Source organism: Drosophila persimilis, unplaced genomic scaffold, assembly GCF_003286085.1.
Source record: "Drosophila persimilis strain 14011-0111.01,24,50 unplaced genomic scaffold, DperRS2 tig00000700-arrow-arrow-pilon, whole genome shotgun sequence".
NCBI lineage: Eukaryota > Metazoa > Arthropoda > Insecta > Diptera > Drosophilidae > Drosophila > Drosophila persimilis.
Genome location: NW_020825340.1, coordinates 367,298 through 393,898, shown reverse-complemented (window position 1 = coordinate 393,898; position 26,601 = coordinate 367,298). Strand labels below are relative to the sequence as shown.

The 26,601-nt window shown below is 41.5% G+C and overlaps 4 protein-coding genes across 6 annotated transcripts; 2 read left to right on the top strand and 2 right to left on the bottom strand.

Moving 5' to 3' along the window:
- Positions 1–306: 306 nt before the first annotated feature.
- LOC6601420 (polycystic kidney disease protein 1-like 3) lies at positions 307–2,572 on the bottom strand. The gene has a single exon (XM_002026453.2). The coding sequence runs from the start codon at positions 2,570–2,572 to the stop codon at positions 371–373; it is 2,202 nt and encodes a 733-aa protein (XP_002026489.2). The 3' UTR covers positions 307–370.
- A 318-nt stretch (positions 2,573–2,890) lies between these two features.
- LOC6601421 (allatostatins MIP) lies at positions 2,891–7,506 on the bottom strand. The gene is made up of 2 exons (XM_002026454.2): positions 7,201–7,506; positions 2,891–3,982 (listed from the first exon to the last, which is right to left on the bottom strand). The coding sequence occupies exon 2, from the start codon at positions 3,975–3,977 to the stop codon at positions 3,342–3,344; it is 636 nt and encodes a 211-aa protein (XP_002026490.1). The 5' UTR covers positions 3,978–3,982; positions 7,201–7,506; the 3' UTR covers positions 2,891–3,341.
- Positions 7,507–14,097: 6,591 nt separating this feature from the next.
- On the top strand, positions 14,098–18,927 carry LOC6601422. Of its 3 annotated transcripts, none has more exons than XM_026992094.1 (7): positions 14,098–14,240; positions 14,297–14,717; positions 14,776–15,026; positions 15,080–15,673; positions 15,734–16,565; positions 16,620–17,239; positions 17,309–18,927. In XM_026992094.1, the coding sequence occupies exons 1-7, from the start codon at positions 14,154–14,156 to the stop codon at positions 18,128–18,130; spliced, it is 3,627 nt and encodes a 1,208-aa protein (XP_026847895.1). In that variant the 5' UTR covers positions 14,098–14,153; the 3' UTR covers positions 18,131–18,927. The 3 variants fall into 3 exon arrangements, with proteins under 3 accessions (XP_026847895.1, XP_026847896.1, XP_026847894.1); XM_026992095.1 differs by having other exon boundaries at positions 17,298–17,400; XM_026992093.1 differs by having other exon boundaries at positions 16,620–18,927.
- A 5,573-nt stretch (positions 18,928–24,500) lies between these two features.
- Positions 24,501–25,739, top strand: LOC6601423 (basic helix-loop-helix neural transcription factor TAP). The gene has a single exon (XM_002026456.1). It carries the CDS (start codon positions 24,501–24,503, stop codon positions 25,737–25,739), a length of 1,239 nt encoding a protein of 412 aa, XP_002026492.1.
- Positions 25,740–26,601: the final 862 nt, after the last annotated feature.

Genomic DNA, 26,601 nt, shown 5'->3' with positions numbered 1-26,601 from the left:
GCAACGGGCGTGTAGTTGCCAATTTGCGCCCAGTTCCACTCCCACTCCTACTGCCACTCCCATTCCCGCGTTATTGAAATAAAAGCATTGGATGAGCACCACTCGCACTCGTGGGCACAGAAACTAAGTAGTGGAATTATTCGCGCCCTCGACTACGTGGCAATAGAAGCTCAAATTTAATTAAATCATTTATCGTTGCTTAGATTGGTGGAGATACCGTCTGTCGTTTTAGGCGCAGGGGAATGCTCTGAAAGACTATTTTCTTAGCTAATATCCAGCAGAAACCACAAAGCCCCCAAAGCCACGTTACGAAGATATCTGACATTTTTATAAAGAATTGCTCATGGGAAAAGGTTTGGTATTTTTATTTTCAGTCTTTATGCTTGCGATACATCTCGGGTACATCGGAGTCGTCCGACTCTGAAGTGGCTGGAAGTTCGCCATTCTTGTCGCCAAGCAGCAGTCGCTCGACCAACTCCACCTGGACAGTCAGGATGGCCGATAGGCCGAGTAGCAGCTCGATACGCTGGCGATACTGGAAGCGCAGCTCCTCATCGCTGGGCTTTTTAGTAACCACTAAACTGCTCGTCTTAGCTCTGAGTAGCTCGCGCCTATACAGCTCCCATTCGATATTCTCGTGGACAGTGCGGCCTTGGGGATGGTAGCTCTTGCGAAACAAGCGGCAGCCGCTGCCACAGAATTTGAGTGTGTTGGCGAACTCGAGACGGAGGAACTGCAGGTAGTTTATGCGGCTATGGCGCGTTGCATCCTTACGGTCCTGCTCGGCGCTCTCGAAGTAGGAGAAGATCAGGGCGGCGAAAACGTTCATGAGAACCACAGCAATGATGAAGACCAGCACTAGGTAGAGAACGATCCCTAGAGACTTTCCGCCGTGAAACATATCAGTAGGATGAACCTCCGAGCTAAAGCCGAAGGCAAAGCATAGGCAGGCGATGATGCACTTGACCAGCTTTTGGAAGTACTCGCTGTTGTTGCCGTTGATGATGGCCACAGCCATGCCGAGGCCCATCAGGAAGATAATAATGATGAGTGCGGTGCTGGCCACTGCTGGCCAGGCGAGATACAGCGTTTTGGAAAAAACGGCGAAGACGCTGGCAAACTGGAGCACCTTCCAGAGGCGCAGTGTAGTAATGCACACGAGGAAGCCCATAACAATATTTATCAGCAGGTAGAGCCGCGTAGGCCGCTGAAAGTCGAGATAGTCTCTCGTGGTGGACTCCTTGAGCAACTTCAATAGCTTGCTCACCTCGTACTCGCGGAGCAATATGAGCGCAAGTAAGATCAAGTTCATAGTGCAGATGATCACGTCCACCTTGTTCCAGGCCTTTTTGATGGCATCATGATTGTACCACAGCTTGACTGCCAGGCTGCGGCCAAATTGAATGACTATGATCAGGTAGAGGAGCATAACGATTATCTTCACATGGCTCATCTGGTCGAGGCTCTCGAGCAGCTTGGCACTCTGCACCGACGCCCGGGTCAGATGATATCCGAACGGAGTGTACTCCACCACCAGCGTGCACACAGTGAAGATGTTCGCATCAGCATTGAACATGGTAAAGTCGATAAAAAACGCCGAGGTGTTTTTATGGTCAATCCAGTTGTAGACCTTGAGGTATTTCAACACTTTAAGGCTGTTGTGCGGCCCTGTGGTTAGCAGGGCCGCATAGCCTAGCAATTCCGGGTAATCCACGTCGAATCCATAATGATTGAAGTTCAGCAGCAGCCCATCCTCCAAGGTCGGCATGTGGGTGATGGGTCTCCACGGTTCGTAGATCCGCCAGTATTTATCCTCGTAGTGGAGCCGCTGGTACGGCTCGCTCCACGCGGGCATTCTCGATACACTGTCCCACAGTGTATCGTAGGGATTGGGGGAATAAATATGACGCAACTGCCGTAGCCGGATTACGCCCAGTCTCTTCATCTGCCGGATTTGAAGCCAGCCGGTGTCAGCACTCGTATCCGGATTAAAGCCTTTGATCAGTGTCAGCTCGATGAAGTCGTACACCTTATCCAAGGTCAGGACCTCCTTTATGCCGAGAGTATTGCTTGTATTGTGGGACATGAGGGTCACCACAGCGTTCGTGTTGTAGTAGAGCAGCGGATCCTGGTGCACAATCACCACCATCAGCAGCAGAAGGAAGTATGTCCCGTACAGCTTCAGATCGTGGGTTATATGGCTGTACTTCTCGTTTAGCTTCTCGTTACGGTGTTGAATGGTGATCATAAGCTGAGACTTCAGGCTCTTTAACCTCGTCCTCAGGTAGTCCAAGTGGTTATACTTTTCCCTGGCGGCTTCCGGTTTGTAATTCATGATGTGCTTCTTCGGCCAGGTGGCCGAGTCGATGGACAGCACAATGAATCTGATAGGATCGAGGACGATGAACTGGAACAGCAATACTAGCACAATCGTCACCACCATGGTCTTGAACTTCTTCGTCTCGTGTTGGAAGCCTGTGATCACGGCTATTAGCGTGAAACTCGTCACCATCACCACAGCGGTGACTCCAAAAAATATGAGATTGTTCACATTATGAAAAACAGCAGACATTGTTTACGTTTTGCCTATTTTAGTATATTGTATAAGTTGATGAATCTTCAAAATACGGATAAGTTCTGAGCCAAAAACCAAATGAGTTTAAGCAATGACATTATTTGCTCAGAGTATGTGCTTCCCAACCTCCTATAGGCTCTGAGATCTAGTTCTCATTGAGTTGGAAAATGCCTTTAGTCTTTCCATGGTTAATAGACTCATCAACACTCACCCCCACATGAAGCCCAAAGAAACATCTAAAATTAACTCAAGTTTTTGTTTTAACGTATTTGCATTTCATATTTATAATTGCCATTTGGTATATGTCTTTGTATTTATGTATTGTATATTTAAATATAAATATATGCACAATTCATTAACTAAGTTAACGTCACTAAATAAAAGCGATATTCTTTTGATATATTCCTTTGTTCTGGTATACTGAGAGATGCTAGGTGCTAAAAAAAAAGTTTAAGATAGTACTGTACTCGTATAGTGGATATAATGGCTATAATAATACTGGATTCATCCAGAATACATTCTGAATATGTCTACGTATTGTGTATCTGGCGCTGGCTTTCATACATTTTCGGAATTGACTTTTGTTTCCCCGTTCCCGATGGTGCCTGGGAGCAGGTCTCTAGGACAGCTTCCACAATGCTTAGGCTGGAAACGGAACGGAACATCTATGGGGGAACACACATACACATATTATTATTGGTTAGATACAGTTGGGTAATGGTAATGCCTGGTTAGTGTTGGGGTAGTTTAACGTTTGTACTGGTGTTTAGTTGAGGGCCATGGAGCGCTTGCCCCAGCCACCATGCAGCTTCTGCCACTGATCGCGCTTGCCCCACATGCCCTTCAGGTTGTTCCAAGTGGGCTCGCGCTTGCCCCATGCGCCCCTGAATTTGTTCCAGCCTTGAGCCTGACGGCGCTTGCCCCAGGCCACATTCATGCTCTTCCAGGCCCGCTTCTCCATGTTGCCGGCCGCCTCCGGGTCCTCAACCATATCTTCGCCTGATTGCTGCTGTTGCAGCGTCTGTGGCTGCATGTCCTGGTTGCTGGCCAGCCGCTCGAAGGTGTCCCAGTCGATGGTATTGGTCCCATCTGTGATCACCAAGGGCACAAAGTGTCCAGTCATGTAGATGTTGTCGTCTCCACCGAACGATGCCTCCGACCCATCAGGCCCGTCCCTGCTCCGTTTGCCCCAAGAGCTCTGCAGCGACTGCCAGGCCCGCTTGTTGTTACTGTACAAATCGCTGTCGCTCATTTGATCCACCACCTGCTCGGAGAGGCCACTCGGTTCGTTGCTGGCGGTGCTAGCGATGCTACCGGTGGCCAGGCTGCTGCAGGCACTGCACAGAAGCAACACTACCACCAGCAATATGCGATTCTGGGTCTTTGTCTTCGTGTGGGCCATGCTCACTGTGAAAATATGAAAAAAGCGAAATGGAAATGTACATGTAAATGAAGCTGAGACTGAGACTGAGCCTGAGTCTCCACTGAGGCCTCGAGGCTCAACCGCAGCGCCTCGAGGTATGCTCAATTAAGTCAAAGCCTACGCCACTCGACTGCTCCCTGGGGGTCCACGGGGGTCCTGGGGAGCGTTTTGTTTCTTCCCACCCCCGTTCAATGGCAATCATTTCCGCCCACGCTTAAAAATTACTCCAACAAGAGGGGTCCGAACAGGGGGGGAACAAGCATAACGATTTAGCTAAATAACCTCTCTAATTGAAAGCGGTTGGGGTGGGAGCTTCCAGTAGGAATCCCCGCCCAGCTGGATGTCGGAGGTCATGTCATGCCGCCTGTCGACCGCTGCGTTAAAAGGCAACAGCGCATAACAGTTACAATTTATGGCCTATTAATGTCCTTCTCCTGAGGTAGCAACCAGCGGGAGGCCGCATGGAGGGAGCTCGGAATGTTTGCTGGCAACAGGAGGCACGAAGCAGAAGGCGAGGCCAACGCAGCGGAATGATTGGGGATACGCGTATATCTCTGCCTATTGGCGGTAATCCTACGCACTTCTCAGCTCTGCTCTCCACTGGACTCCATGCCATTGCTGATTTGCCGTCGAGTGAAAGGGAGTTAGGAGCTTGAGATAGAAAAGGAAGAGGCCGGCGAAAGGCCATTTCAAGTCGATAATGATGCTTTAAAAAGTTAATATGCTTTCTTATAGTCAAGATTATGGGTTTGTTTGACCAGCGGCTTAAGTGCCTTGCGATTGCACTTGCGGTCGCTCCAAAGACTAGACAAAAGGCAGCTAAAAGCAGAATGGAGGCAGGAAGTGGGCTGATATTTGTTTGCACTTCCTGCCAAAGTAGTTTTACCCATGCGCTCGCATATGCTGCACAACCATATTTATTAGCATACATGTCAGTATACAGAATATACTTAAAAGCTATCAAATCCCTATCCTGCTTATATAAACATGGATGAAAAACAGCAAGAAGTACTGTCATGAACATATCTTTGCCGAAATACCGTCGATAGAAATGTGTTGCCTATATTCCTACGGAAGTTCGAATCATCATATAAATTTCCTACCCCTATCTTTATATAATGCCCCATTTGGAGTAATCCTCCTGGCTGAACCGTATTGAGGCGCCAACCTGGAAAGTCATCTCCATGAAATGAAGTCTTCAAAGCCCGCCACAATCACGGCGCGTCAATCAGCATGGCAAGTCCGTCGTATCTTATCTGGGAGGTCGTCTCCTGATTAAATGATGTTGTTTGTTGCCGCTTAGATTGGCTAACTAATTGAGAGGCGTCGCGTCGGCGGAAAACCAACACGTTTGCCAGCTGGAACTGGCCCCGGACTACTGACTTCTGACTCCTGACTGATGATGGTCCGAGTGTGAACCCATCTCTCGGATCTCTGGCCGCCTTATGCTAGCTTAGATTGGACTTAATTTGTGCGCTTGTCGTTGATTGATTGACGCCGTTCAGATGAAAGTTTTAGCGGCTTTGCACCAAATTATAATATATAGGGCCACCGTGATGATGGAGCACGCATCAAATTTTATGACCACAATCAGTGGGAGTGGGAGGCCAAAAGAGGCCATCCAGGAATCAGCTAGGAACCAAGAAAACTGCAGAAAACGTGCGCAGGGTCAAGTTGTAATTGAAATTAACTGAAAATATTTATGGCCTTTGCGGCTGACATTCTTCCGAATTTGGTAGTTGACTCCTCGTCTGTGTCCATTATTAATTTGCCTGCCTGCTTGAGAATAATTCATGTGGTGTCAGGGCAACGGCAACCATACCAGCCGCATCCTCTGAAGAGGACACAGACAACACACTCCTGGCTATATCCTTTTGGAGAGGACTCCCCCCAGTTTACTGGGCAAACAAATTGAAACGAAATTTTCGCGCCAAAATTAAACAGCTTGGTGGAAATCGAATTTGCCAGCTCGCCTATTCATTGTGTCTCTTCGATAAATAGCCTCGGCAAATATTTGCCAAAGGATGGCATTTGCCTATAAGTATTTTGTTTAAATAGGTCTCACAGCACCCACGTAGAAGGAACACACAACACCGCCTATTGCCTGTCCTTTAAAAAAAGAGCGTGAATGGAAATCTTCATCCACAATTCCAGGCTGCTTTGGGCTTGGGGGACACAGACATTCCCGAAAATGCGTAAATCAACAGAATATCCGCAAAAGTGCAAATAGAATGCTCGTCTCAAGCAGGCGCTACTTGGGCCAGACCCAGACTCAGACCACTGTCTACCCTCTCGACCCACACTCGATTTTGTTTTAATGCAAAAGAGTTCGTTCTGCATAATTTATTGATATTTATTTATCAAATTTAGGCCGCTAAGCCGACAACGTCTTCAAACAACCCAAGCAGTGCTGAGAAAATTACAATTATTTTAGTTCCGGCCGAACTCTGGGAAATATTGAGAGGCAATAAATGTAGCGCGCTGGAGTTTACTATTTTTTGTCAAAGCTAATAATTTAATAATAAATTCATTCTCAAAAAATTTGTTCGAGATATTACTTGGTAAATAGTTAATAGTCACGTTTGCAGCATAAATTGAATTTTTTTTGTTGCCATGTCTAAGAAAGTTGAATAAAGTTGTGTTCCTTCAAAAACGAGAATAGTAAACACGAAGAAAGGGTATCGATATGCTGGATGGCCTCAGAAGAAGAGGGGGCCTTATTTTAGCATTTTTGTACATTTCAGATAATTTTTCTGGATTGCTGAGATATTAAAATCTACACTATTGCATATTAAAATGGTCAATTTGCTTGGACATATTATTTTCTGATTTTAGGAAATAATCATAAGACTTTTTTTTAAACTTCGACTTGGTTAAATTTATACTTTTAATGAGCAATTATTAAAACAAAGTAATGAGCACAAATGCTAGCCACTTAGTGTCTCTATTCCTTAATTTTTTTTTTAAATATATTTATAAAAATAAAAATCTATATACACCTACGGAATTTGATGAAATCCAGTTCAAGCTAAATTTTTTTAAAAATCAGAAGTTAAGTTTTAATTATATTTCTACCGCAATAACTTTGCTTTATTAAATTCAATCTCTTTTCCTGGAAGACCTTGGAACCCATCCCAATCTGCCACGATTCGATTATGAACCACTCGTATCGTCACATATTGAATATATCCAAACCACTCACCTGAGTATATTCTTGCACAATTTTCGTTGTTTTATTCGAAATCAAAGAGTGAACGGGTGTTGGGCTTCCGTGGGCTTGTATCTGCGGTCAGGCGATTTTTTCACAATGCGGCTTCTGATTGGATTCCTGATTTTTGTACTCTGCTTTTATAATAGTTTTTTCCACATGAAATTACTTTTATAAGTGGATTTGTGGGCACACTTGGAACTCAATTAGCGGACAGTTGCACAGCCTGTGCACCGTGCATATGAAGGAGTGACAGAGGACAGTGGTATAGCTGGAGTCCTGTCTATGGGGCTGCGTGTGCGTAAACCTGTTGATCGACTGCTAATGATACGCAGCACGGCGCAGCAGTCGCTTATAAATCAAAACGGAAGCGACTCGCGGCCCGAGCGTGGACCCGGCGATATGGCCGAATCGGACTTCGGGTCCCAACAACAACAAGGGCTGCTGTTCGCTGCGCACGCACACATTCGCATTCACAATGGTTGGTTCCAGGATGTCCGCCTGTCCTCCATTGTAGTCCCACTGCCGCTTGCAACGGAAATAGCCAAAGACGGGGTGCCCCATACACCTCTATGTGGCAGTATAAGTAGTGTTGTAGTTCCTTGAGTTGATGGCACACATGCGCGGCCCTACAACTTTTTTTTATTCGTCCCGAACCGAACCCAACGCATCGCATCCCCAATCCCCTGGGGAATTGGCCAGACTGTAGCCCGCGGCCAGGACTGGGACTGTGCCTGGACGATGCCTGCGTGGGCCTTGGACTCATTCAAATTCAGGTACATGCTCCATGTTGGGGTCCCGCCTTCAGGCATTTAAAATTAAACACGCTTACAATGAAGTGAAACCACTCAGCGAGCATATTGCATATTGCATTTCTTTCTCTCAGCGGGGGGGTGACGCGGCAATTAACCAAACACAAATACAAATACAATTCTTTCCTGCCGTTCACCTTCGATTCGCACTGCCATCGATGTTGTGGCCCTTGTGGGTGGGCTGCGGCTGCGAACGCTTCACATGTTTCACCTAAGCATTCGACCCTTTTAGTGCTTCATGAATATTTATGACGATATTGCGACGCCTCTTCAGGCATTGAGCACTTCACACACCTTGTATGGGTATTCGAAAATAACAAAATGTAAGAACTCTATAGTCCTCCTATGTATAGTCGAATTAAAGACACCTCTTAATATTATAAGAAAATAGAAACACCCAAGAGGACTGCAAAAATCAAAGTTTTCTTGAATTACTCATGCATCACCATTTTAACAAACACCCGAAAAAGTCTGAACAAAAACGAGCATGAATAAACTCAACGTGGCCACAAGAAAGGCACAGTTTGAGTAATTTAAAGTCAACAGCGAACGTATGTAGTACATAAGCCCTCATGAAAGTCTGTATCCGTCAACGCTAAGCGGTCGGGTGATTTTCAAAAACATATACATGTTTTTTTGCAATCATCAAAAGCCGTTCTCTGCAATACACCCAATTGATTCTGAATGAACAGAATGCATTATATCGAGGATATATTGTATCTCTTCGACTGATGAAGAATGGGAACTCTATGGGGTCGGAAATGCTTACTGCTGCCTGTTGCATACATCTGCCCGATTACAATATACCCTTGTCCTAAGTAAAAAAAAAGGAGTAAAAAAAGGAGCTTCTTCAATTACGAGAGCTGAAGAAGATGTTAACCTTTGCTCCATGGATGTATGGTTGTGCGGACATCAACAGGTTTTCATTTGTGGCCATTTGATGGGTGCCCGTGCCCGTTTGCCCTGCCGGCGATGCCTATAAACGATGATGGGAATATTTATGACACTGCTCTACCGGTGCGTATAATGAATGGGTTATGGGGGGACGCATTGGGACGACCCCCCTTATCCCTTATCCCCAACGATAAGCTACGTAGCTACTAATTGATTTTGCCACTGATAAATCGCTGCGGACTCAGACTCAGGCTATCAATGACAGGTACATGTGTTGCTGGCTCCTCTGGGAGTGCAGTAGCAGCAGCAACGATTGTAAATCATTTCCTGTTTATGTGACTGGCCTAATTGCAGCCATTAGCAGGTGACCTTTATACTGAGCGATCCATTTGGGTACGTCACTGTATGATGCCATATCTTGTTGATCGGATACTGTCAGACTTTAAAGAGGAACCACGAGAATGTGAAATTGCATTGAAGCCCTGCTCTTGCTCTCGCCTTGACCAAGGCACACTCCATACATCCGCACCCCATTCCCGTGGTAATTCCTTTCTATTCAGAATGCCACATTTGTATAGGAATCCCTTGGTGCTTTCATTGTGAAGATGGAGTAGTGGCTGCCGCCCGCTGTGCTGTTGGCAGCTAATAATCATTTGTTTGCACTTTGCATGCGCCAGATGGCAACAAAGGGCAGTCTATAAATTCAATTCTACTATAACTTGGCCACGAGCGTGCGAAGCCATGCATGCAAGTGACCATTGCAAGCCATAGTTTTGTATAAGTCATTAAAGAAGTCAATAATACACTTAATTATTTATATCTATAGTACATACATATGTATATATAATTGTACTGCTGGTACTTACAGTGGTGCTCATACACTTAAGCCACAAGAACTACACCAAGAATTTAAGCGAAAATCAAGAAAAGTTTTTATTTACGAATCTACAGGACGTGCCCACTGTTGAGGGGTGATTTTCCTCCATTCTTCGTGTAAAATTCGGCACAAATCCTTTTAATTGCTGTTTTTTTTTGGGCAACGACTTGGTTTAAATTTTCACATAAGTTCTCTATACGGTTCAGTTCGGGACTCTGCGGAGGCTATTACAAAACTCTTGGTTAAGCCACGACTTGACTATCCTGCAGCAATAATACCAGGGGACCTAAGCCGATTGCTATCCATCATGAATGTTAATGTTTGGATCGAAAAATCCAAGTTTAATGTCTTTAGAAGTGTTGGTAAACTATATCTACGATGTCCTCCCAACAAATAATTAACTCCAGAATATACAATAAAGACCGTTAAACATTGTGGCGCTTCGATTATGGTCTGGGGCTGTTTCACCGCATTATTGAAATATTATTATTATAATTGTTATTCTTGATTTTTATTGAATAACTATTATTATAATTGTTATTCTTGATTTTTTTCGAATAACTATTATTATAATTGTTATTCTTGATTTTTATTGAATAACTATTATTTTAATTGTTATTCTTGATTTTTATTGAATAATTATTATTATAACTATTATTCTTGATTTTTATTGAATAACTATTATTATAACTATTTTTATTGAATAACTATTCTTGATTTTTTTCGAATAACTATTATTATAATTGTTATTCTTGTTTTTAGTGAATAACTATTATTATAATTGTTATTCTTGATTTTTATTGAATAACTATTATTATAATTGTTATTCTTGATTTTTATTGAATAACTATTATTATAATTGTTATTCTTGATTTTTATTGAATAACTATTATAATAATTGTTATTCTTGATTTTTATTGAATAACTATTATTATAATTGTTATTCTTGATTTTTTTCGAATAACTATTATTATAATTGTTATTCTTGATTTTTATTGAATAACTATTATTATAATTGTTATTCTTGATTTTTATTGAATAACTATTATTATAATTGTTATTCTTGATTTTTAGTGAATAACTATTATTATAATTGTTATTCTTGATTTTTAGTGAATAACTATTATTATAATTGTTATTCTTGATTTTTAGTGAATAACTATTATTATAATTGTTATTCTTGATTTTTATTGAATAACTATTATTATAATTGTTATTCTTGATTTTTATTGAATAACTATTATAATAATTGTTATTCGTGATTTTTATTGAATAACTATTATTATAATTGTTATTCTTGAATAACTATTATTATAATTGTTATTCTTGATTTTTTTCGAATAACTATTATTATAATTGTTATTCTTGATTTTTATTGAATAACTATTATAATAATTGTTATTCTTGATTTTTACTGAATAACTATTACTATAATTGTTATTCTTGATTTTCTTCGAATAACTATTATTATAATTGTTATTCTTGATTTTTATTGAATAACTATTATTATAATTGTTATTCTTGATTTTTTTCGAATAACTATTATTATAATTGTTATTCTTGATTTTTATTGAATAACTATTATAATAATTGTTATTCGTGATTTTTATTGAATAACTATTATTATAATTGTTATTCTTGATTTTTATTGAATAACTATTATTATAATTGTTATTCTTGATTTTTATTGAATAACTATTATTATAATTGTTATTCTTGATTTTTATTGAATAACTATTATTATAATTGTTATTCTTGATTTTTTTCGAATAACTATTATTATAATTGTTATTCTTGATTTTTATTGAATAACTATTATTATAATTGTTATTCTTGATTTTTATTGAATAACTATTATAATAATTGTTATTCGTGATTTTTATTGAATAACTATTATTATAATTGTTATTCTTGATTTTTTTCGAATAACTATTATTATAATTGTTATTCTTGATTTTTATTGAATAACTATTATTATAATTGTTATTCTTGATTTTTTTCGAATAACTATTATTATAATTGTTATTCTTGATTTTTATTGAATAACTATTACTATAATTGTTATTCCTGATTTTTTTCGAATAACTATTATTATAATTGTTATTCTTGATTTTTATTGAATAACTATTATTATAATTGTTATTCTTGATTTTTATTGAATAACTATTATTATAATTGTTATTCTTGATTTTTATTGAATAACTATTATTATAATTGTTATTCTTGATTTTTTTCGAATAACTATTATTATAATTGTTATTCTTGATTTTTATTGAATAACTATTATTATAATTGTTATTCTTGATTTTTATTGAATAACTATTATAATAATTGTTATTCGTGATTTTTATTGAATAACTATTATTATAATTGTTATTCTTGATTTTTTTCGAATAACTATTATTATAATTGTTATTCTTGATTTTTATTGAATAACTATTATTATAATTGTTATTCTTGATTTTTTTCGAATAACTATTATTATAATTGTTATTCTTGATTTTTATTGAATAACTATTATAATAATTGTTATTCTTGATTTTTATTGAATAACTATTACTATAATTGTTATTCCTGATTTTTTTCGAATAACTATTATTATAATTGTTATTCTTGATTTTTATTGAATAACTATTATTATAATTGTTATTCTTGATTTTTATTGAATAACTATTATTATAATTGTTATTCTTGATTTTTATTGAATAACTATTATTATAATTGTTATTCTTGATTTTTTTCGAATAACTATTATTATAATTGTTATTCTTGATTTTTATTGAATAACTATTATTATAATTGTTATTCTTGATTTTTATTGAATAACTATTATAATAATTGTTATTCGTGATTTTTATTGAATAACTATTATAATAATTGTTATTCTTGAATAACTATTATTATAATTGTTATTCTTGATTTTTTTCGAATAACTATTATTATAATTGTTATTCTTGATTTTTATTGAATAACTATTATAATAATTGTTATTCTTGATTTTTATTGAATAACTATTACTATAATTGTTATTCTTGATTTTTTTCGAATAACTATTATTATAATTGTTATTCTTGATTTTTATTGAATAACTATTATTATAATTGTTATTCTTGATTTTTATTTAATAACTATTATTATAATTGTTATTCTTGATTTTTATTGACTAATTGTTATTATAATTATTATTCTTGATTTTTACTGAATAATTATTATTTTTGATTTATATTGCATAATTCTTTTTATAATTATTATTTTTAATTTTTATTGTATAATTATTATTTTTGTTGAACAATGATTATTTCTGATTTTTATTGTTTGTGATTTTTTTTATGTTTTTCATCCCAGGCTCGAATTATTGCAAAAACAATTTTGTCCCTGTTTTAAACCTATTTCAACGATATTTTGCAGCTCAGCGTCTTTCTACAGGGACCAAGAATAATAATCATATGCATGAAAACAGGATCTTCATATTAAATAAACGAAATAGGGTAAACAAAGGCTATAGCAACATTGCGAATGTTTTTTTTGTTGAACTATTTTGTTTAATCCTTGTTTTAGCCAAGATCCATAAAAGCAAGTATTTAGAATAAACATATTAAGTAACAAATTGATTCATCAATCGTGTAAAACAATGTGGGCATGGCTAAATGTTCTATATAGCTGGGAATATTCGACGGAAGAAAGAATAACCAAGAATTAGTCGTCATAACCGGTTGACAACAATGAGTCCCATTCCATGCACACATACCCTGGGGGAAATGGATGTCATAGAATTGAGACAATGTTTGTCTTCCAAGGCTCAGTAGGTATCAGGATCGACCTAAATATATACAAGATACTAATAATGTACTTGAATATGTCTAAAGAATATCAATTTGAGAAAAGGTCTTAATAAATTACGTTTGATCTTCATATAAAATCAACGAAATAGGGTGTACAAAGGCCTATACACGCATCATGTCTTCAAATACCAGCAACATTGGGACTGTTTTTTTTATAGAACTATTTTATTTATGCCTTGTTTTAGCCAAAATACAATAAAAGCAAGGACTAAAAACTAACCAATTGTGTAGCAAATAGATTCATTAATCGGATAAAATTATGTGGGCAGAACTGAGGGTTCTATTTAGCTAGTAATATTCGTCGTAATATCAAAAACGAGGAATTGTATAATAGAACCTGAACTCGTCAGTATATTTAAGGTATATTTTGAAAATGAGGCGGTATGTTTTGGTATATTTCTGAGGGTCAGACCGTATATTTGATCGATAAATCCGCGGTCACACTGCATACGCCCGGCCCGGCTTCCAAAAAAATGTAAAATCCGTCAAACAAGTGAATTTCCGTGATAAAAATATTTAAAAATGGAAGTAATTTTGCCCCTAAAACTGCTTAATGGTCAGAAGTTTCTTGACTGTGCCTCAAAGCTCGATTACGATGAGTTTTCAGCTGTAAGTCTGAGCCGACCCAACCACGCCATCGCCTATTGCTTAACCTTTGTTTACAGAAAATGTTCGTGTTCTGCACTGAAAGCAGCGATGTGGATGTGTTTGAGCTGATGGGGAACCAACGATTGATGCAATTGGTCTACGGCTGGGAGGTTTGCCAGCTACCCAATCCTGATGGCCTGAGGGAGGATTCGTTGCGTCATGTCGTTAAAGTGCTGGCGCACCACTCGCTGCAGTTGTGGTTCAGCCAAGAATGGAGTAGCTGTTCGGAGGGCCTAAAACGCATGTTACTTTACTACCTGGGCAAGGCAACGTCATCCTTTGCCCAGATCGAGGGGCTCTCCAAAATCGATTGGCCATATATCCTGAGGCTTCAGGGAAAACCTTGGCGCGTGCCCTATCTGCAGCAGCTGTTTGCCAACCTGAGACAGAACAAGCATCACAACATTGAGCATTCCGTGCTGGCTGCCACACATGAAGGTGAGTGGGGGAATGCTGCATGTAGGAGGTTTACTGAGTGTCTTCCATTTTCCTGAAGATATCACGTTCCTGCAGCAGGAGAATCTGAACATCATACTGCTGCGGCTTATACAACTGTTCAATGCGGGAAACTTTGAGGCAGTGAAGCAACTCTCCCTCAAGGTCCTGGCAGCTTGGCTCAAGTCCAATGCCAATTCAAGCTTTGAATCTTTGGAGCATGAGAAGACGGCCATAACATTGGTGGGACACTTATATCTATTGACTATTTTCGTAATGGACGAAAATAGGGGTTATGTGATCGACAACATGGTAAGCAGAGAAATCTTTCGCATTTATGAATTTATCAATGATATCCTTTACAGATGTTCAATATACGTTTTTATGCTTTGATCATGCAAGAAGCTCCAATTGCAGAGAACATCAACTTTACTCCTGCTCGTCTCATCGCACAGGTGTGTGTACGCCTGCGGTTAAGCAAAAGCGGCTTCTTCGAGCAGATTGTGTTCAAGAAGTTTAAGCTGAATCTGGTCACCTCGTTCGCCGTCATGCTGGAGGCCTACACAAGCTATGTACTGGGTAACCAGTTGCTGGAGCTGATGGCCCTAAACGAACACGATTTCCTCACCCACTTGCCTCACTTTAAGGTCCTTATGTATCGCTATGTGGAGGAGAGGGAGAATAGCGAGACCTTTCTTCTGAACGAGCTGCAAAAGCTGGAGTCTCAGCGGAATAGCCATGCCGAGCCGTACACCGTGAACTTGAATCTTAACTATCAGCAACAGATCTGCAAGGGCAATCGAGCCAGCAACATTGGCAACTACAAGAACTTCGATGATGATGAGAAGCCCTTGGCAGATGTCGACGAGGAGTTGGATCGGCAAATAGACCCCGTCTTTCAAAATGTACCCAACAACGAGGAGGTCTTGGACTTTGTCTACAAATTGTTGGCACAGCGTGTAAGTCAAATGAGTCGACTAATGTCATCATAGAATGCTCAAATGTCTATTTTTACACAGGAATTCCGAGGCTGGCAGTTTGCCAAGATTGCTCTGTTGTTGAAGATCATTGGCCAGCAGCTGAATGCCATAGAAATTTGGCGCTATCATCCCGGCCTGACAACGGACTTTATGCTTAACTTAGAGCACAAGCTATCAAATAACTACGCGGATCTGGCCAAGGTGTTCAGTGATCATGGCTTCATGGAGGCGGAGTTCTGGCTGACAGCTTTCTATCTCCATCCGACAACAAATAACTATAATGAAGTCAAGCGCTGTTCTCGCATCAAAAAGAAGCGCTTCATTGATGATGAGTGGGCCGGAGCCGGAGCGGTAGCCGGGCCTAGGGGCGGCGGCAGTGTACAAACTCCTTTCAGCATCAAATACGAGTTGCTTAGCTCCACAATTGATGTCGATGAAATCGTTACCATAACTAATCACAGTGCCCCTGTGGGAGACTACGAGCCCATCTACAAGGCTTTGCAGGCATTGCGCCTGCCGCGTAGCTTTGTAAAGGACCTTCTGACGGTGATCTTTCAGCCGCGCAACAAGCGCTATTCGTGGGCCCTTGATTGGTCCACCTTGCAAGAGCGTTGCAACGCGCTGCTGAAGAGCAAGGATCTGAAGAATAAGTTCGTGGCTCTCAATATGGCCGAGGCTAACGATCGATTGGAGTTTCTTAAAATTGACTATGCCAAGTACAAGGACCGCCCGCAACTGGACTATGGCACCATTGAGGAGGGTTACGAGAATGCGGCAAACCTGGCTGAAGTGAGCGCCGATGAGAAAGAAGAGGAGCCGTGTCCTAAGCAGCCCAAGAAGCGGAAACCACCGCGCAAATTTTGGGATGAAGGTAAGCAAACCCCAATTTGTTGATTCTTATAATTATACATATACCCTTATTTAGTGATCTCCGAAGATGAGGAGGAGGAGGCAGCCTCAGACGAGTCGGAGGCCTATTACACAGGCTCGGGCCGAAGAACACGCATTCGAGCTGCTGCTATGGTTGCCAATGCCATGCTTTCTGACATGGATCGGAGCATGCGAAGTGGTCGCCGATCGCCCCCCACCATCTGTTCTGCTGTCCATTCCGAACCAGAAGAAGATACTGAGCGCGAGCCTGAGGCTGAACCTATATCTATGGCCGAGTCCGAGCCGCCAAAGTCCCCATCCCCAGAAGTGGCGCCGAATCCGGAGAAGCGGTCATTCGGCGATCTGCTGGATAGCCGAACAAAGTTCAGCAATGAAACAAGCGGCTTCAAGGCCTTTGCCGACATCTGGAGCTTTGAAAAAGAAGAGCTTCAGGATGTAACCAGCGATATCAGTAGCCTGAGAGAATGCAGCTCAGTTTTAAACAAATTTAGGAGCTGGCAAACTCTAAGAGGGACCCCGCCAGCGCACTCTAAAGACGGGATTGCGGTGCCACGAGAAACGCGCCGGCCATCGGAAACTGACAGCGTGGATTCGGAAACTTCAACGATGGCCATGCACGACTCCACCGAGGAGCCCTGCGAAAATTTGTTTGGTGTAAGTAAAGAGTTAACGCCTCCGCCGGCCACATCGTCTGATTTTAATATGGAGACAGGCGTGTTGCAGCCCGATGAAAAAGAGAAGGAGGTGAGCCAGGAGACGGGAACTGGAGTACAGGAGGGAGACGGAGCGACGACGACGGCGGCAGATCTCTTGCCGGAAACGACTACTCAGGTATATAAAAACAAGCGCTTCAAAACTTCACCAAGCTCCAACACAAGCAGCCACGGAGAAGAATCAACATATCCACCAAATGACGATGACGACCTAACCAAACGCCTTATCCAAGAGTGTCTAACACGCACGGCCGAGGTCCGCTTAAATCTTCTTACTCTCCAGGACTTGAAGCAGATGCGTGAATGCCGAGTTCGGATCAAGCGCACCGACTTTGAATCCTACTTCCAAGAGAGACAGAAACCGCAGAGGAAACGAAGAAAGCCAGGACCAGGCAGTCAAAGCCACAGCTATTCCATCACCACAGACAGCAATGCGTCTACGCCAACATTTGAAACACAGAAAACCGGGAAAAAACGAGTTAAAAAATTTGTGCATATTACTTCCGACTCGCCGAGACCGTCCTCGTCCGTGATGATGCCCAAAAAGATCTTCAGACACATAACCTCTGATTCCTCAACGGATCTCGAAGAAGTTCATCCGCCAGCCCCTGATCATAGGGTCCGAGGTAAAATGAGCGTCAAGGGGCTCCAAGTGCGAATCTGCCGGCAAGTACCTTCAGACAGAGTCTCCTGTTTGCCAGATGTGATTGAGTTGTCCTCGGACTCACACTCCTCGTCCTTGTCATTGCCGCGGACCAGCCAAGCAAGCATCCACTTCTCTCACGTCCTGGAACTGGATCCGCTGTACGAAGAGGAAATCGTTCCATTCTGACGGTGCTGAATGGACGAGTAGCACTTTCCCTGCACTGGCCTAAGGCGCCGCTCTACGTGTTCGGAACGAATGCCAGCGAGGGGTTGCACATCGGGAACACCCTGAAAAATTGAATTTGTTTCGCTTGTTAGAATTTCATTGGCCTGGGGCACATTTCGTATGGGCTCTGCCCCGAATTGAGCCTGGATTTGACAAATTTATGTATGTGTTCATCTGTTTGTCCAAATCGCAGGCATTGTGTTTCGGCATCTATTTGCACTGTGACGAAGACGCCTGCAGGCTCATAAAAAACCTCTCCTTTTCGACCAAAGCAGCCGAAACAGCAACATGCTCTCAACATCCGTTCTCTTAATAAAAATCGTAATTGATATGCATTGTGGTTTTCTAAAAAAGCGAATTAGCCACACGCGTCGGAGGAACACTTGAGCTGGTCAGGCAAATCAACAACACTAGGGGAAAAGGAGTCTGGGACACGCGTTAAATGTGTTAAATTGGGTGGCAATATATTCTCAGTTAGGGATATTTGCTGGAACTACATGCAACTCGGAAAGTTTGTCTTATTCAAATAAACCGGGTAAGGTGTCTAAACCTATTGAAAGTAGCTATTAACTAGTGGATCGAAAAATCATTATTAGGCTTAAAGAAATATAAATAGTTAGGATTGAGATTATCGCTTCATGTAAAATACAGAGACTTACAAATATTTTCAATCTATTTGGATAGTTGGAAAAATTCAACTCAGAGGATTCTTGGGTTTATTTTTAAGTAAGAAGAATTAAGGAAAAATTATCTGTTAGTTAGCCTACAATGTAGCATACATGGATAGATTTAATTTTTTTCTGTGTTTGCCATATGAATATGATATGTACGTATTTATTTATTAAATATTTTAAGAACAACTTTAACATACCAACATTAAAATACTACATTTCAAGTCGGTAGGCATAGTGGTTTATGTTAGCGGTAACTGTGAAGTAAGTCTGCCTGTGTTATGTGTGTCTTGAAATCGGGAGATACACTCAACGTTTAAAAGAAATACTGGCTACGCTGATTGCCTATTGCGCACTGGTTATTGCCGCCCTGTCCTCGTTGTTGTCCGTCCTGCAGTTGTCGGGAAAGCTGCTATGTAGGACCACCGTATTGCCTGTGCAGTTGTGGTAGCTGCTGCTTCGGTCAGCCCAAGTCTTCCCCCGCCTGATATAGCTTATTTTGACTGTTCTGTGTCGGCCATTCTCCCTGCTCCTGTTTCTGCTCCTTGCAGCCCGAGGCGGGGGAGGTGAGTGACTGCGTATGGGCAGGACCCCAGTGGCTTGCATTGTATTTTTTCTGAGGAATTTTTTCTAGCTATAGATTCGTGAGTGGATGAGTTTAAGGTAAATGGTCGATACAAGGACATGCGCTCCAAAAATCTAAAAAAAAAAATATACTCAATGGATCGCTTTTTCTCCAGAAAGTACTAATAGAAACTATTTGGCGGACAGACACTGTAATTTCGTAATTGCATTTCAAAGCTTCATTTTTACCTAAATTAATTAAAAGAAAAAAATATATCGCCGATTCACTCACTATTTTCATTATCCATTTACTCAAAGTGGGTGTAGAAGGAAGCGTTTTCGACCCCATAAAGTATATATATTCTTCATCAGCATCAATAGCCGAGTCGATTGAGCCATGTCTTTCTGTCTATATTTATTCTCATTGGGCATTATTCTCATATACGGCAAACTTTGTTCTGCCATTCAAATTGTCTATATTAATGCAATTGAGTATGCGTAATTAGTCAATTAGTTCCAAACGAAAACTTATCCAGGTACTCGTGATTCCTCTAGTTTGAAACCGGTTTTCCTTCGGCTTTCAAGCCGCTTGTTGGTAACTCCCGCTCTGCCAATTCCTGCGTTAATTGTTCGAGTTGTAAGACTGAATTTAACCATTGTTCAATCCCACTTCTGTCGCCAGTTGTAACGTTTTCGCTATGCTTAATTTCGGATGGAAAAGGCATGTGTGATTTTATGAATTTCAATGATTCATTGTGATCATTCAATAGGTCGGGTCATCCAGCTCGCCGAGTATGCGCCTGGTTTTTGGCGATTTCAGGTTATTGTAGCGTGATTAGCGAGGCCGCGTTCGTGGTCTACACGATTGATGCCCTCACCGCCCATAAAGTACACTGTGGTACACTTGTTCTTTGATTTGAAATGTTGAATAGAATTGTTGACCTTTTGCCGTATTGGGAACTATTTCTGGTGCTCCGAATGAGTACTTTTGGAAGCATGAATTGAATGTACGATGGACTGCAGGAACAGCGTTGAAACTGGATTCATGCCGATGAGCGAGCTCTTCAATGGTTCTGGCAGTGCCTTAATTTCAGGTAGTTCCACTTTTCCTGAAGCGCAACATACCATCTGACTCATGTTTAAATTTAGGCGCTTGCCAATATAGACATAGCACCAATCAGCATTTTCGGATGAGGGGAATATTCAATATTTGGCTCGTAATCGAATGCGAGACGAAGAAACGAAGCGGATGTAAATGCTCGATATTTTTGTTTGCGTTGTCTGTCATTTTCTCTTAGAGTTTCAGCTCATTTGGGTGTGAGCAAGCTGAAATTCTTCCTATTGGCCAAATGTGTTTTCGCCTCTCCTTTTCGACCCACGCTCAGCAGCCGGAACAGCAACATGCGCCGTCCTCTCAATTAATAGAGTAATTGATATGCATTGTGGTTTTCGAAAAAAGCGAATTAGCCACACGCGTCGGAGGAGCACTTGAGCTGGTCAGGCATATCAACAACACTAGGGGAAAAGGAGTCTGGGACACGTGGCGGCTTGTGTTAAATTGGGTGGCAATACATTCTCAGTTAGGGATGTTTTCTGGAACTACATGCAGCTCGGACCGTTTACTTTGTCAAATGAGCCTGGTAAAGAGTGTAAACCTATTGAAAGTAGCTATTAACTAGTGGAGCGAAAAAGCATTATTAGGTTTAAAGAAATATAAATAGTTAGGATTGAGATTATCGATTCATGTAAAATACAGCGACTTACAAATAATTACAATCTATTTGGTAGTATAAATGATATTTTTATTGTTTTAGCTGGAATATTTTGTCATTTTATTTAAGGGCATACTTGATTGTATCCAATTTATGTGGGTAAACTTTGAAATTCAATTACAAAAAAACCGTGACCGAATGCCAAATCGTTTTGAAAAGTACTTTCTTAAAGAATTTCTCGTATCTTTGATATTGTGGATGCCACAAAACATTTGGAATAGTGACATATTACAAAAGTCTGAATACAAAATGTCGTTGCTCTAGCTTTTATAGTCTTTGAGCACTAGGCGCTCATAGGGACGGACAGCCGGACAGACAGACATGGCTCAATCGACTCGGCTATTGATGCTGATCAAGAATATATATGGGGTGTTATTTATTGGGTTGGAAACGCTTCCTTCTGGGCGTTGCACACATCCATTTTCACCAAAAATCTAATATACCCCTATACTAATTTTGAGTATCGGGTATAAAATAGAAACCAGCAATCCTGAGGAGTGAAGAAAAACTGGAAGCTGTCGAACTCACATTCAGTAACTGGCCATCCACGAAGCAACACAGTTCTAGCGGCAATTAAAAGTCATTCACCTACGACCCAACATGCAAGCAGAGTAGGTTTGGAAACCGTAAATTATGATCCCGAGATATTTATAACTTTTTGAAGGTCGTCTTGTTAATTTTCTTCTTTAGTTGTGTAAGAGTGTAAGTGTAAGTCAGGGTACGACCGTGGGGATAAGTCACTTGGATATCAGCTTTGTCTTCGAACGAAAAAATGTTGAATTTTTGGTGAAATATTGTTTGGTAAAATATAACTTACCATCACTTTCGCAACTTGGAACTTGCAAATTAGCTTCTCCACCGTGTAGTAGGAGGGACAACTATCGCAGGCTGCAAATGTACCGCCCAAATGTTTAACTCTGTACAGCTCAATCGCATGACGTAGAACTTCTGTGGAAGTTTCTGCTTCTGTACGCCCCAGCCTTCCCCGGCCTGATATCGCTTGTTCTGGACTGTGTCCGCCATTCTCCCTGCTCCTGATCCTGCTTCTGACAGCCCGAGGCGGTGGGACCTCCATATGGACGGCATTGCGTATGGGCCCCAGTGACTTGTGTTGTATTTTTTTGAGGAACGTGTCCCCCTCCGCAGAAAAGACCCAGAAGCTATAGATTCATGAGTGGGAGAGTTTAGGGTAAATGTTCAATACAAGGACCTGTGCAAGAAAAATCTAGAAAAATAAATACCCTCAATATATCCCGATTCATCAAGAAAGTACATTTATAAACTATTACACGGTCGGGCAGGGTTATTTTGTAATTGAATTTTAAAGTTTCATTTTAAACCATATCAAATGGAAACAATCAAGTATCAATAGGTACATCGCAAAGTGAAACAACGTACAGCAAGGTACGGAACTATGTATCTTTAACTTAACTTTTGGTTGATGATATTGTGGGGGCTTAACGGGCTGTGGCTTCCCGACTTCTTACTTCCCGGCTATTGGTTTTCGGCTTAAGTGCTGATCGGAATAAATTTATTTTATTTCATTATTCCTATTTGTGCTAACAATTTATTTTTCACTATATTTCACTCATTATTTTCTTTATCCATTTTCATTTATTAATTTTAGGGATTAAGATATATTTTCGACGAACTATTTCCAATGAATGAACAGTTTTATTAGATTTATTCTCGACAAAATGTTTCGAATGACTGAGATATTTATTTCCTTGTGGCTGATACTAAACATTATACTCTAAATAGGTTTGAGGTATAAAAATGATTAAATTGCATCTAGGTTATTAAAGAGTATTCTTGATCTTAACACCAAATGGACTCGAAATTTTAGTCAACTTAAGTATTAGCCATCCAACCAAACTTTTGATACAAATCAGGACAGAAGCCGTGGAGGCATATATGTAGCTCAATTAGCACCCTTGACACTCTAGAGTCTTCCTCACTTATGCCAGCAATTTGCGATAATTTGCGCATATCATAACAGATCCGCACGTGGCACCCGTCCCCGTCGGCCACTTGGAATCTCTGAAATCGCGGCCCGCAGACGCCTCCACTTAGATGTCTTTTACCACATAGATATCTATGGCACACTCTGCCACTTGAGCAGCCGGTAAGACCACGGCACGTGGCCAGGCTTTTGCTTCGGCCGAGGTAAGAGTAGGAGTGAGAGTGGGAGTTCACATGTTGCGTTTTCGGAAGTGTCGGAGTTGTCCTGGCCACGTGGCTCTAATTCGTTTAGCGACAGGCGTAAGCCCTAAGTGATTACTGCGGTTTACCCGACAAAAGCGAAAGAGTTGCGGGTAATTGAAACATTTTGAATGGCAATCGCATTAAGCGCACTCAAGTTCAATGTTATGATAGTATAAAATGCAATTGTTTCTTAAATGCGAAATTTATATACTCTACAAAGTTAAAGAAATGACATCAGAAGAGTAAATCTGCAGCAGATTCCGGATGAAAGTTGAACAGTTCATGGGGAACTATAACTTTATTAATAATCCGGGAAAATTAGCTAAAGTGAGTGTCTTTTTGAATGTGTCTTTGATCTTAAAGAAATGTGTTATTCTGTAAGAAAAATCGGAATAAAAACCAATTTCAAAGACTTATTTCTTTACGAAATATTTAGCTTGATTTAAGTCTCCTTTCCATGATATGAAAGTCAGAACACCCCTTTTACTAGAGAGTATGCAGCCACCAGCAAATAATGCTTTGAACTTTGATGATGCCGTTGGCGTCACCACTGATCCTCGCCAGCTCTGACATCCTTCCTATTGGCTTAGACCGCAGCGCTAGCCAGCAAAGCGTAAAAAATGCTCGTATTTTAACTGGCAGCGATACCAGCTATAACGAATCTCATCTGAGAGTGTGTCCGTATACGGACACGTACATCGTACATCTATGCCAGTGTATGTGTGCGAGCGGGCAAAAGCAACCCCCTGGCGACAATCACGGCGCGCATATCTTTTGGGATTTATGTGTGCCATGGCGCCGCCACGACCGACGACAATGCGCCGAGGGTTGTTGCCGCCGCCTAGACCCAAATCAGCGGGCTTACCGCTTCCAACGCGGGCATTAATGGCTGGCCCCGGTGCATAAAACCGGTGCGCACTCCTTGCCAGCTTTTAGTTGGTGCGGGCACGCGAGACACTGAGAAACACCCAGCGACACTGTCCTCTCTGAAAGTGAAAAACGGAAATCATAAATCGGAATTGGGAGGCGTGAAATGCGCGTAGCGACTGTTGGATAGAGCATAAACACAGATACAGATCAAGGATATAGTTTATACAGAACGGAAATCGAAAACAGATCATGGCTGCTTGTTATAATGCCTACAGTGCTCCCTCTCAATCCTTCGAGTTCGACGAGGACGATGACGATGCATCTTTCGACAGCGGCTACGAAAAGAGCTTCGAGACGGAGGCCCAGGTCAGCTCCCGGAGGCGTTTGGATTTCGATGAGACGTACAACAGTGCAGCGGCCGGGCCGGCGGCGCCTTTGGCCTATGCCGGCACCTGGGACACAGCCCCGATCAACTCACCGCCGGCAGGATTTGTGGGCCTGCTGGACACGAGCAGCAACCACAGCACACGCAGCGGCCGCACCCTGGTGGAGCACCTGAACAGCCGTGCCACTGGCGGAGGCTTCGAGCCGCAACTGACCAGCACACCAATGAAGTCGCCGGAAGATCCGGATGCACCGCGGCCCAAGCGCAAATATGCCGTCGGCAAGAACCGCGTCACCCGTTCGCGCAGCCCCACACAGGTGGTGCGCATCAAGAAGTTCCGTCGAATGAAGGCCAACGACCGGGAGCGCAACCGGATGCACAGCCTTAACGATGCGCTGGAGAAGCTGCGGGTGACGCTGCCCTCGCTGCCCGAGGAGACAAAGCTCACGAAGATCGAGATACTTCGGTTCGCCCACAACTACATATTTGCTCTGGAGCAGGTGCTGGAGAGCGGGAACACCGTCAACCTGGACCTAGAGAAGCTGCAGAACTTCACATTGAGCGGAGAGCGCATTACGAAGGAGCTTTTCGACGCCCTCTTCGTGAACCCGCAGCCATTCCCCATGTTTGGTTGCGGTCGGATGTTTCCTTACGGCCAGACGCAGCAGCCTCCTCTTTCCCAGCATTCTGAAGCACATTCAGATCCTCTTTCCCATCCTCATCACCATCAGCCGCAGATGGTTCCCTTTCAGCCGGGAATGGATTACCCTTCAGCAGCTCCTCATCCTCATCCCCAACATCCAACTGGCTTCGACTTCGGCAGCAGCATGCGGTATTATCAGCATCATCCACAGCAGGAGCCGAACCCGCAGCAGACGCCACCCGCTGGCCAGTTCTCGCAGGAGAAATATGATCTGTTCCGAGGAAGCTTCGAGGCAGCTGCCAATCTGCCGTCTTCAGCCACGGAACCAGCAATGCACCAGCAGAGCAGCTTCTACACGCAGACGCCGCCCTGGAAGGAGTACCCAGAGGAGCAGCCCAATCACCATCCACAGCTCCATCCATATCCACACAGCTATAAGCAATTTGCCCCCCAGGTATAGCACAGTCCTGGGGGTATATTTTGCGTTTAAAAGCGTTCAGAGCGTGATAGATTGAGACAAAGATTGTGAAGATTTGCAGGAAACTGATCCATGGAAATACGCAATAGATGATCTCGTGACTGACTTTGGGTAAACAAAAGCCAAAAAGTTACTGGCGAGAATCCTCTAAGTATTTGCCTGTATCACTTTCCGAGAAGCTCCAACAATCAGTTGATATTTGTAATAGGTGAACCACTAAATTGAATGCAAGGATATGGCTTTATTCGATTTGGAATCTTCCAAGACCCACTACAACTTTAGCTGATGCTTGCACTCAATTTAGAGTAATTTAGAGGCGGATCCGCAACAGAAGAATCAATGTTCATATAAGAAACACTATCCATAGTTAAGCTCATTCAACAAACCATTTCATTACAAACTTCGAATCTTTATTGGTTTCTTTGTTGTAGATCTCAGGGGAATATTTTAGCAAAGAATGCTTCAAAGGACAAGCATTCCTTTCCTTAAAATATTCCATATCCTATTAACTATTTAGTACAAGTCGGTTGTCCATAGAACGAATATGTACCTTTGCCATCGTAGACATAAGCGTAATCTAAGGTACCACCACAATCACCAAAAATTTACCATGTATTAGGTATCACCAGGAAACTGTACAATCGATAGACTATTTAGATTACACCAGATGCTGTATCAGTTATTGCAATGCAAAGAAAGCGAGCTAGTCAGGACTACAAATTTATCGTGATAAGATTGAATTTCGATGTAAAGCCATAAAGAACTATTTACTATTTTTTTTCTAATAAAGTTGATGATCAAAACGAACCAGAAAATTTCAATCCAGATCGCAATCAGGATCTAA

Coding starts and splice junctions, on each gene's coding strand:
- LOC6601420 (XM_002026453.2), bottom strand. CDS start 2,572: ATGTCTGCTGTTTTTCATAATGTGAACAATCTCATATTTTTTGGAGTC.
- LOC6601421 (XM_002026454.2), bottom strand. CDS start 3,977: ATGGCCCACACGAAGACAAAGACCCAGAATCGCATATTGCTGGTGGTA.
- LOC6601423 (XM_002026456.1), top strand. CDS start 24,501: ATGGCTGCTTGTTATAATGCCTACAGTGCTCCCTCTCAATCCTTCGAG.
- LOC6601422 (XM_026992093.1), top strand. CDS start 14,154: ATGGAAGTAATTTTGCCCCTAAAACTGCTTAATGGTCAGAAGTTTCTT. Junction 14,718..14,775: donor GCTGGCTGCCACACATGAAG/GTGAGTGGGGGA, acceptor ATTTTCCTGAAG/ATATCACGTTCCTGCAGCAG. Junction 16,566..16,619: donor GCGCAAATTTTGGGATGAAG/GTAAGCAAACCC, acceptor ACCCTTATTTAG/TGATCTCCGAAGATGAGGAG.